This window comes from Asparagus officinalis, chromosome 7 (genome assembly GCF_001876935.1).
Source record: "Asparagus officinalis chromosome 7, Aspof.V1, whole genome shotgun sequence".
NCBI classification, from domain to species: Eukaryota; Viridiplantae; Streptophyta; class Magnoliopsida; order Asparagales; family Asparagaceae; genus Asparagus; species Asparagus officinalis.
Genome location: NC_033800.1, coordinates 98,322,248 through 98,334,877, shown reverse-complemented (window position 1 = coordinate 98,334,877; position 12,630 = coordinate 98,322,248). Strand labels below are relative to the sequence as shown.

Sequence of the window (12,630 nt, the reverse complement as noted above, 5' to 3'; positions counted from 1 at the left end):
ATTTGATTGGATGCATGTAGGGGATATGTGAACAGTCAGTTATCCGATAATATGAGCGTTGACTCTGTGTGAGATTTGAACCAGTAACCTGTTATAGGATGGCTAGTTACATGACTTGTTACTGTTGGATCGGTGTTGCCAATGGGGTTGGTTTGTTGGGTCAAGGTGAACTGGTGTCGTCACTTTGGTTAGGATTTATGGATTCTTGTGAGATGTAGATCAGTTATATTTCTTTCATACATAAATCAGGATTAATATTTAATTATCTACAATTTGAGACATATGGTATATACATGAGGGTTTCCTTGTTTGGATTATTTTACTCGACGTACTACGTCTCGAGTTGTAGATTTTTAAATATTATTTTCATCTAGTTGTATGACCCTATTACTTGGATGAGTATTCTGATGGCTATCTACATGATCTTGTTACTTGGTTAGTTTCTTGGATTCTGACTATTAAATACCAATGGTGGATTTCATATAGTTTTTAGTATCTAGCTGCATGTTTTTATTTATTATTACTATTTTTGCCTTGGTCATTCGACCATTCCTATTTCTCCCTTGTGCGATCTTGTCATGTGCCATGCACGCTGACGTACTCCTGTTCTCTCGGGTTGTACGTCAGATCTAGAAGACAGACAACTTTAGTTCGGAGTCGTACAGGAACCAGAAGATCCTCCACCGTTGTATTTTATATTTTCCAACTTTCAGATCTTTTTGTATAAGGGCATGTTGACCCGAATATTATGTCTTGGATGATATTCATTTGTGATATGTATTATTTTATTCTAAGTTTGTCTATTATATTCTTGCAATTGTGATCGAGGACCTGTGATTAAGATTTATGTGTTTGACGCTTAGCGTATTGGATTGAGAAGAAAAGAAAAAAAAAGTGTATATTTCTTCTCAATCTAATACGTCGCGGGCTTGTTCACTTTCCGATAACCTGTATTTTGGGAAGCGGGGCGTGACAGTTTATATAAATTTTTGTATATATATACTTAATCATTTTTTATGTGCAGCCCGTACTAGACATCACCATGATCGAGCATTCCTAATGTCATTCGGCTTGGGACATTGAGGATGTGAGAGTACTAGAGCTAATCGCTCAGGCCGGTTTCTGGGAGTGTTCGACGGTTCGATATATTAGGCTTGACTGGCCACTTATCACTGCACTGATTAAGAGGTGGAGGCCAGAGACCAACACCTTTCACATGCATTTAGGGGAGTGCACCATCACTTTATAGGACGTGGCTGTCATACTTGGGCTCCGAATCGATGGACCGGTAGTTACGAACACCGATGATCATAGTTGGCCTGAGGTATGTGCTAGGCTTCTTGACCAGGTTCCCGACTTGAGGAGTGGTGCGATGAGCGACGCGCCATCGTGAGTTTTACCGAAATGAGCTTGATGGCCTCCATAATGAATAGGTAAATATAAATCTCAAGTCGTTATGAATATTATAGTTTTGTTGTTGATACTGATAAATGTTTTATTTTATTTCAGTTTAAGTAGAGACCCTATACACCGCCGAAGTTTGATTTGCATTCTCTTGCACCCATCTGTCAAAATACTCCCGACTTATGGAGAGCCAGAGTTCCATTGATTTGTTGGGAGATCGTGGAGATGCATGTCCCTGATCGTGTGCTATGACAGTTTACGCTCTCTCAGCATGTGCCAGATCCTGTCGAGCAGATCGATTGTCGGCGGCGACCTACTTCGCACCGTACTGACTGGGCTGTAGTCCGTGCGGCCTACATTGACAGGTGGGCTCACAGGTGGGATTTCATCCAGGATACGAGACCCACAGCTATTGACTATACTGCATATATGCATTGATATTGGGATATCACACGTAGATGGATCACGCGTGACCCACAGCCATCAGCTGGACACATACCACACCCATCGACAGAGAGTTACATCCCTAGTGGGATGAACGAGAGAGATTACATAAGTTTCTAAGCTAAATTATAACATTTTTTATTGAGTTAATACTTAATAAATAATTTACCTCACAGGTTCGTGCTTTTGATAGCATTGAGGCTGATACTGATGCGCATGTGCCTGAGATTCAGGATCAGGTGGCATTAGGGGTCTTTAGCAGGATCAAGAAGACCATAGCGCAGGTGTTTCATAAGACTCATGTCGACGAGTTCGCAGGCTGTGAGGACACGTCTCGATCATTTGGGCAGGCGTACACTCGGCGCCGATGGTCACGTGACGATGATTCTGGCACTTCACATGTCGATGGAGCCGGCACTTCGCATGCTGATGGAGCCGACACTTCTCAGCCTCATACATAGCCGGATACTCAGATAGTCGAGGCTCATCAGCAGGACCACAGAGGGTGGGGAAGAGCGAGGGGGAGAGGGAAGAGAGGGAGAGGAAGGAGAGGAGCTATATTGGGTTGTATTTGAACTTATTTTGTTGAAATTTGTAACTTTTATGAATTTTCAAATAATATACTTTTATGGATCAATTATTGTTCATATATGTACTCTTTTTTAGTATTGTTTGATTCATGCGTGTTTAATTCATGGTTGAATCATATATATATTATAGTAATTATTGTTAACAGGTAAATAGTTATATATATGAGTTAAGCAGGTAGATGTATACAAAACATGCACAGCACAGCAGCCTGTGCATGTTTTGTAAAACCTGCAACTTCACAGGAGTTCAACTCCCGTGAAGTTGTAGTCTAAATTACCCACGGATTCCCACACGCGGCTCAAGACAGAGAGAAGATGATGAACGTTATTATCCAAATCAAGGAGAATTATCTGATGACATAGAGAATCTAACAAATACACTAAGCGAGTTGATAAAACATACAAATCAATGGGATGGTACAATAACAAAGAAGCGACTCAACCTGGGGTTACGTTTCACCCACAAAGGAGTAAGCACCACTCATGTCTTACTCATCCCATAGATGTCTCACCCATGGGAGGTTATAGAGATCTTCATGAGATTTCTAAGCGCCTTGGATCACTTCATTCCGAGGGCGGGCGAGGGAGTTAGAGCCAAAATACCCGAGTCAGTACAGACTGTTTCGCACCTGCGAGACACTAATTATATCTCGCATATTTTGGCCATGATACAATTCAAATCTAAAGAATCTCAAAAGATAAAAGTGGTAGGTCTCTTTGTCAGATCTAACGCATTTTGAATCACGTCATTCTGAGATCGAACGAGAAATCTACATCCTGAGACAGTCTCGGGCGTCCCGAGATAGTTTCGGGCGTCCCGGCCCTGAAATTGTTGTCTGTAGCCCAAGATTCTGTCCGCAATCTCTCAAACTAATTTGAAGTTATCTTTGAATATGGTTAAGAGGTTACAACTGAGGATAAGAGCAAATTGTTCATTCTTATCCAAAGACAGGGCTTCTGAAGCCTATAAATACAACCTTAGGGCCTTCATTTGCACAGATCTGAAATTCTCAAGCTTTGGCAAAGCCTTGTCGGTAAAGGAGACTGAAGGAGCATGAATTTTTAGAGAGGAGAAGGAGATCTCGGTGACTCATTCAGTATAAAGAGGAATAGCTCGAGAGATCTGCATCTTGTTTATTCGCTTCTCTCGAAATCGTACCTAGCTGCGATTCTCGAGAAGAGTGGGTATCTCACTTTGTCGAGATATTCACTTAAGTTTCTTATCTCCTTTGCGAGGCAACGAAACCGTTCTTTTGATCTGATCGCTCAGTGGTCCACAGATTAACCCCGGTACAGGCAAAGATCCCACACAAGCAGAAGATCCAATACCGCTACACGAATTGGTCAGAGGACTACACGCAATCTGATTTCGGCCTGGTCCGAACTCAAGCAGAACTCGGGTGACTACACAAATTCACTGACTAAAGTGACTACACAAATTCACTTTAGCCCAACAAACCAACCCCAGTGACTACACGAATTCACTGGCGCGAGCCTGGAAGATACATCAACAACCTTATCTGATCACATGAGCATGGACTTTCCCATCCCAACTCTCTTGTATTTTCTAAGTCAAACATAATCCACATTGAAACTCGGGTTCTGATCGCTCGGTGGTCTACGGATTAACCCCGACACATGCAAAGATTCCGCGCAAGCAGAAGACCGATAAATGATCTCTGCGTGTGTTATCAGGAAATCTTTCTATTTCTTTTCATTGTAAGGAAAAGATTATAAAAAGACTTAATTTTTCTTTTATTTTGAATCGTTATAACGCTTGAAGTTGTAATGGATTTGAAAGAAATGAAACTGATTGCTGACGCGAACATGCTGGCAATCACAGTGAGAGCCAACACCCTTACTGCCAAGGCTGTCATGCCGCAGCTGACGACTAAGATCCCCGTGGATGAAGAGGTCGAATACGAGTTTGACTAGTAGAAATTTGAGGAGTATGTCTCCTCCTCCTCCTCCTCCAGATCGTCTTCTCCTTGCAAGCGCAGGAAGGCCGCTTCCCTTAAGAAGGTTCGTTGGTCTTCAGATCTGAAGATTTAGGGTGACGATCTTCACCCAATTACTGCTTAAGGCTTCTCCTTGGCGCTTAAGAAGGTCGGATCCGATGTTCATGACAACTCCTCAAAGGTCAAGGAGTTGCCCGTCGAAGACGCACTATTGTTGACGTAAAGGGCTCGTCAAAGGCGCTGTACATATCACTCGCAAATTCGTCAAGGCTTTGGGTTCAGGTGGACGGACTCTGTTACCAAGCGGATCTAAAGTTCAGAAAGCACCAAGTGGCTAAGCCGCCACCACAACAAGCATCGGGGTCCTCATCCTAACTGTCAACTGACAAATAGGTTCGTGTCAAACGAACCCATTCTTCTCTCGAGGAGCGCATCCATAAGTGTCGCACACTTCTTTCACACGCCCAGATCCTTGTGCATAAAGAACAAGAATTACAAAAAGAAGAGGTGTTCAAAAGGCCACCAAGATCTAAGCAGGTTTAGGTGCCAAAGGCTAAGTCAGCGCTTCTACTCGACAAGAGACACCAGTCGTGTCTCTCGCTCGATTCCAGATCCAAAGCTGGTTCCCAGCTTTCGTCAAGTTCAAATCTCCCTCCTTCTAACCCCACACCTCCATTAAAGTTCCATGTTAGTATGGACATATTCAAAGGTAAGAAAACAATGGCGAACCGCCTAGGTCCTTTGCATGAAGATTGAGGTAAGGTTCCAATCAGAGAACACTTGGGCCCAGTGAATGAACCTCGAATAACTCATCGAGCTGGGGTTCGCACGTGATTTTGCAACAATTTGAAAGCTTCCTATAATGGAAAACCCCCTATTACTGACCGCTTCGGACTGCATGTCGAAGTCCAAGAGCCCGTTGTGGTCCCGCGCTTACAAAGACGTAACTCCAAACATATGACTCTTAAAAATGCAAACAAAGCGTTATATCCCCAGAAGGAAATGTATTCATCTGACAATGGTAACGTTATACCTAGGAAGTTGTGCCAGCACACGATAGGCTACTCTGACAATCATGCTGATGAGTTGTACTATCGGGCTAGGGGTACAAACAAATCTCGAAAGAGAAGTACCCGAGAAGCGGACTCTTACTGTTAGTGTACCGAAATTATTCAGGCAGTATTATTAGAATGTAGTTGCCCTAAGACCGCTCCACAAAGGATCTCCGTATTCCATAGGCTTTCCCCTGAAGCGTTAAAACCATGGTTGATGGGGGTAAGTCAAAGTGTTTCCGTAAAAGAAAGTCAACCGGTAAAGATAACTAATTCCCTAAAGTCACTATCAATATGGTTGACAGAGGAAAATTTACGATTGTTTCAAATGGCTCTAATCCTGACTTTTCTCCTGGAAGAAAAGTCAATTTAGGAATAGCCCAATGGATGTTTTGTCTCCAGCTAGAAGCCATCAAACATAGGGTTGACCCAAGGATGCACGAAGGACTGTCTTCAGAGGATGAACTTTCAGATACTTGCTCCGCAATCACCTCCGATGATACAATGTCTAGCGTAGGACAAACTCGGGAAGTGTTCATGATTAACACCAAGCAAATGACCAAAATCATCGTGGAAGCTTTGGCTAAGCAAAAAGAGAACTTCAAGTTCGAATTGGAAATGACCATGATGCGGATGAAGGAAGAACATGACCAACAGATTCAGGCTCTGTCCAATCAACTTGGTGAATCCAGTCATCGCAACATTGCTAACCAAGTAGGTAGTGATTCAGATATGGATGAACATCTCAATGCTGATAACCCTCCTGTTGACCAGAACGCTGGGGGTGGCCCCATTGAAGACAATAATGTTGGTGGTGGTCGCACCGAAGTTGACAATGCCGGGGGTGGCTGCGTTGTTCCTTTTAAAAATCGTCCAAAGCATGATGCAGATGAGGACAAAAAGATGAAAGAGCTCGAGAGCAAAATCAACGCTCTGATGTCTGCTCGAGAGGTGAAGAAGACTAGTATTTCGTTTTCTTACCCAAGAGAGTGGGAGTCGATCTCGTATCCTGCGAAGTTCAACCTGATCAACTTCACATTGTTCGATGGGAAAGGATTGCCCACTCAGCATCTGATCTACTTCAAGTTCCACTTGGGCATGATCTTCAGTAATAAAGCCTTGATGGTTCGATCATTTATTAACACCCTTCATGAGCCTGCCTTCGATTGGTATCGCTGTCTTAAGCCTGAAAGCATCAATAGCTGGGACGATATGGAAAGCTTATTCCTTGGCAATTTCTTTGATGATGACACCAAGGTATCAATCAGAATGCTTTTTGAGGAAAAACAGGAAGACAAAGAGATGGTCGATGACTTTGTCAAGCGTTTCCAGAATAAGGCGATAAATTACCGAGATCCGATCACAGAGGACTTCCCTCCAAACCTATCATAATAACATGTCCATTGATATATTGAAAGTTATGGGAGTAGCACCATCCAAGACTTAGAAAGAGTTGAAGGTGCACAGAGAGCAAGCTGAACGCTTCCTCAGAAGGAAGAAAGCTGAGAGAAGCCAACCGGCAGCCAACCCTCCGAAATCAAACTTCGCTTCCCGTGGTAAAGGGAAGTCACATGCACTAGCTATTGATGTTAATTAGACGTCACAACAGCAACCCCTGAGATAGCAAAAGACTTCGGATCCGAGACTCCAAAAAGAGGACTCCTTCAAAAATGAAGACGTTTTGACTATTTTTGAATCCCTCCTCGAAAACAACAAGATCAAGCTGCCACCTATCACAAATCAGGAGGAAGCTAATAATACTTCGGATCTAAATTACTGGGCATACCACAGGAGGATCCTTCATCCTACCAAGGCTTGTTTCACCCTTAAGAATAGCATCCAAATCTTTGTTGAAGCTGGCGTTATAATGTTAAATTAATCTGTATCAAGACTCCAAAGAGTATACGAGTATAAACTACTTCTCATTCCTCCAACAGGTGTATAATGTTAAATTGCTCCCTGCATACTCCAATAGGTATATGAGTCTAAACTGTTTCCTACCTTTGACGAAAAGTTCCTCGAGAATCTTATATTCTTAAGGATAATCGGAAAATGTGACTGAGGACAATGTGCTCCTCATTGGACCCAGTTTCACAAAGAAAACTAGGGGTGGATAATTCATATAATGGTAAGTTCCTGGAAGAATGTTACATGTAATATTCTTAGGGATAACCCGGTCATTATGAACAAAGTGATAAACACTAAACTCCTATTGTTAGAGTCCTGACATAGCACTGGAAATTTTAATTCAAACGGTCTATTGCGATTGTCAAATCCCCTTCGTGTCAAGATCTAGTCATTTGACATCAAAAACCCCCACTGAGTGATTCGTACAAGTCAACCCTCCTACTGTGATTTATACTTTTACTCCCATTTGGTCAAACATTTCTACAGTTAGGACCAAAACCAAAAGCTCCTCTCGATTCCTTTCATGAACGAGAGTTTCACTTTCAAATCGAGTGATCAAACCTTCCTACAGTTAGGGTCAATTCAAACTCCCGCTTGGTCAAACCTTCCTATAGTTAGGGCCAAAACCACAATTCACTCTCAATAAACGAGAAATTCATATTTAGTTCGGCAATCAAACCTTCTGATAGTTAGGATTATCCGAATCTTTTTGATTCTCGGAGTGGAGATCCCGCTCTGAGTTTCACTCTTCAGATTCTCAAAGTGGAGATCCTACTTTGAGATTTCTTTGTAACTAGAGATAGAATATAAAATTCTTCTTCTCCAGCATCGGGTTCGTCTTTGCCCCAAGAGAAGACACTACCGTTCAACTCCTAAAATCCGTGTCTTACACGCGCGGGGAATTTTATCCCGAATTCTAAGTAGGGATAAGTCAGTACCTAACACGCGTTGCTTGTTTAGTCTTTCATCGATTGAAGAAGACACCAGAATCCAAGTCTGGGGACTTTTATCCTGAAGCCTAAGTAGAAATAAATCAGCGCCTAACACGCGTTACCGGGTAGTCTATTCCCATGAGAAAGACAAAGTCTACGTATTCAATATAATAGCACTAAGAGAGTTAACTCTTTTAGCACAACGTCACATGCGGAACGGACTTAAACAATCCGCATGTAAGCCCGATTCAAACGGTAATCAGTAAAGACAAGCCAAATATGTTAAAGGTTGAGGATTTGCCAAAAATCCTAAGTCTACGTCTAATACATGTTGTCGTTTAGTTTTTTCATGGGAGAAAGATAAAGTCTACGTATTCAATATCGTAGCACTAAAAGAGTTAACTCTTTTAGCACAACGTTATGCGGAAAACAGATTTGAACAATCTGCATGCTAGCCCGACTCAAACGGTAGTCGGTAAAGGCTAATCAAACCCATTCATGGCTGAGAATTTGTCAAAAATTCTATAAATGCGATAGTCATTGATGCACTAGCTCTATTAATTGGTCTCATGACTCAAGGATCCGACAACTTCAGGATAAGATCCAGTCATGTAGATGAATCAGCTTTAACAGTTGGTCCTGTAGCCCCAACATTTGGGACCGCCACACTCCAACACCTTAAGAGCATAAACTGTGTAGACACCGGTCAACGCGTTATGATAAAAAATCAATACCGGTCAATGTAAAACCCTAAGGTCAACGCCGGTCAACGTGTAGCCCTAGGTCAATGCTGATCAACACGTAGCCCTAGGTTAATGCCGATCAACGCATGGCCTCCGATCAACTCCAAAGTTCAGATATGAATTTTCGATGAAGATAGTCAGTTCAAAGTCAACTCAATGACATAAGGTAAAACCAACTCATTAGTTTTCATTCGAGACATCGACAACAGCCAGACGATAAACGCAGCGCCGGAGGAATTTCAGCTATTCGTCAAAATATTAAATAGATCGAAAATCGAAGAAGTCAAGAATCAAAATCAACTACTGGTCCTTTTTCACCGACTGAAGGTGGAATTGATTACATCCAAAGTATTTTAGGCTCTTCTATAAAAGAAACGAGACTGAAACACTTTTGAGGGGGTATCTGTAGGCGTCAGAAATTACCTACGGATTCACGCACACGGCTCGAGATAAAGAAAAGATGATGAACGTCATTATCCAAATCAAGGAGAATTATCTAATGTTATAGATAATCTAACAAATGCACGAAGCGAGTTGATAAAGCATACAAAGAAGCGACTCGACCTGGGGTTACGTTTCACCCACAAAGGAGTAAGAACCACTCGTGTCTTACTCATACCATAGATGTCTAACCCATGGAAGGTTGTAGAGATCTTCATGAGCTTTCTAACGCATCTTGGATTACTTCATTCCGAGGTCGGGCGAGGGAGTTAGAGCCAAAATACCCGAAACAGTACAAACTGTTTCGCACCTACGAGACACTAATTATGTCTCGCATATTTTTGTCATGATACGATTCGAATCTGAAGAATCTCAATAGATAAAAGTTGTAGGTCTCTTTGTTAGGTTTCTAACGCATTTTGAATCACGTCATTCCGAGATCGGACGAGAAAACTACGTCCCGAGACAGTCTCGGGCGTCCCGACACAGTCTCAGGCGTTCGGGCGTCCTGACATAGTCTCAGGCGTCCCGGCCCCGAAAACGCTATCCGCAACCCAAGATTCTGTCTGTAACCTCCCAAACTGATTTAAAGTTATCTTTGAACATGGTTACAATTGAGGATAAGAGCAAATCGTTCATTCTTATCTAAAAATAGGGCTTCTGAAGCCTATAAATACAGCCCTAGGGCCTTTATTTGCACAGATCTGAAATTCTCGAGCTTTGGCGAAGCCCTGTCGGTTAGGAGACTGAAGGAGCACGAATTTTTAGAGAGGAGAAGGATATCTCGGTGACTCATTCAGCATAAAGAGGAATAGCTCGAGAGATCTGCATCTGGTTCATCCGCTTCCATCGAAATCGTACCTAGTTGTGATTCTCGAGAAGAGTGGGTATCTCGCTTTGCCGAGATATTCGCTTAAGTTTCTTATCTCCTTTGCGAGGCAACGAAACCGTTCTTTTGATCTGATCGCTCAGTGGTCCACAGATTAACCCCAGCACAGGCAAAGATCCCACACAAGCAGAAGACCGATAAACGATCTCTGCGTGTGTTCTCAGGAAAACTTTCTGTTTCTTTTCATTGTAAGGAAAGTCTTATAAAAAGACTTAATTTTTTTTTGAATCGTTGTAACGCTTGAAGTTGTAATGGATTCGAAAGCTATGAAACCGATTTTCGATGCGAACATCTAACAGACTTCACGGGAGTTCAACTCCCGTGAAGTCTGTTCTCTGAATAAATCTTCACGGGAGTTGAACTCCCGGGAAGATTTTTGAAGAATTTAATCTTCACAGTAGTTCAACTCCCGTGAAGTTTAAAAATATGCTAAACTTCATGGGAGTTTAACTCCCGTGAAATCTCATAAAAAAAAATTTTAGAAACCGACCTGGTTTCATCGACATGGCTGAAACCAGATCGGTTTTTTAAAATAACTTCGAAGCGGATCGTTTTTTGCAAATAAAAGTTCAAATAGGACTGTTTTGAAAATTTGTCCTATGTTTAATCAGTGGACAATTTAGAATAAATCACATCACAAGAGTAGGTTTGGATGAAATTTCTGTTAATTAGGGGTACTGTTACACTGGAAACAACTCAAATTGTAAACTAATTAGGAAATGAAGATTTGTGTAATATGAGAAAAGAAATCCTCAAATGTAAAATATACAAAACTCACAATTCGCTTGCTGAATTCAATTCCAGCAACAATGAAGGGCGTTATACCAGCTGGAGATGAAATAAATGGTCAGCAAATGAGTGAAAGTGGCAAGCGAAATTAAGGAGAGGGGGAAAGAAAATGCGGTATGAATTAGTTAATATTGAAACAAGTGAAGGTAAGGATAATTATGTATGCGTGCCGCGTGCGTACCTATAGAACCAACAGCAATTTGCCATGAAATTTCGACGGGAGCAATTTGGTGAGACTCAATTGCGTTAGCTCGCTGTTGATGGCTCAACGATCTCCTGCTGCCGCTGTTTCTGTTTGTATTTCGGGAACTTGGATAATAACAGCAGCAATGTTGTATAGATGATGACAACATTTACGCCCTCTCCCTCTTCTTCTATTTGTATTTCTCTGTTATGATTTATGAGGAACTAAACGACCATTCATTCATTTAATAGAGAGAGAGAGAGAGGATTTTTTTAATAAGTCTTGCCCTCACTTTTTATTATTTCATTGTGCCCGCCTGCCAACATTATCCACTCCATCATGTGTGGCCCGCTTAAATCCTCTTCTTTTTCCTTGGTTTCTCTTTTTCTATTGCTGTATTTTTTTTTCATACAGCTGATTGGCAAGGTATGAAAAGAAGCAACTGCTCCAAAAAGAGGAAAATAATCCACAAAGAAGAAACGTTTATACCCACTCTAAATCTCAGTCAAAACCGTTAACAAAAGACAAAAACAGCCCCAGCAAACAGCTCAGAGAAATAGCCGTTGGAGTGCAACGGATCTATTGTCGGTCGACCGAAAATTCTGTCGGTCGACCGATGGAGAGCAAAAACACGAAGACCAGCTCTGGACAATCGTCGGTCGACCGGTGCGGTCGACCGATGGAGCTTTCGGTCGACCGGACCAGTCGACCGACCAACTATCTATCACATGCTGACGAAGGAACAAATGAGCGGTCGACCGGATCGGTCGACCGAAAACTGATATGCAGAAAAACAGGTTTTAGAAGCTGATTTTGAGACTTTAGAAAATATGTTAAAAATAACAAATGAAGTCCAAAAATAATGAAACTTTGGGAAATGTATATAAACATGAAAATAAACATGTTACAAAAAGAATTTTCCAAATTGCATTTTTCCCATTTGTGAAAAATCATCATTTTGCAAAATAGTCCAAAACATGAAAATATGAGATACTTAAATTTTGATGTTTTGACATAAACCAACTTTTGAAACTTTATGAAATGTTTTTACAGACTTAGTAAAACATGTATAAACTGATATTGAAGTCTACAAACTAAGAATACAATATTTTCACAAAATTTCATATTCTATGCAATGTTTTCAAAAACACAATAGAAAATATGAAATATATAATTTCATATATATAATCATAAAAACTCAAAACACATGTATGTATATATATAACTATATATATGCATAGAAACCAAAACTTATCTTTAACTTGAATTGTATGTAGCTTCACTCCACAAATCCGC

At 41.3% G+C, this 12,630-nt stretch overlaps 1 protein-coding gene across 2 annotated transcripts in view; it reads right to left on the bottom strand.

Annotated features, from left to right (window-relative positions):
- The window catches only part of LOC109850989, a 29,469-nt gene extending 17,841 nt beyond the window's left edge, over nucleotides 1-11,628 (bottom strand). The window contains exons 1-2 of one of the 2 annotated variants that reach the window (XM_020421082.1): nucleotides 11,332-11,628; nucleotides 11,140-11,189 (exon numbers count right to left, since the gene is read on the bottom strand). In XM_020421082.1, coding sequence (XP_020276671.1) covers nucleotides 11,140-11,189; nucleotides 11,332-11,503 — 222 coding nt within the window. In that variant the 5' untranslated portion in view covers nucleotides 11,504-11,628. The remainder of the gene's footprint in view (nucleotides 1-11,139; nucleotides 11,190-11,331) is intronic. The other variant, XM_020421081.1, reaches the window with a different exon arrangement.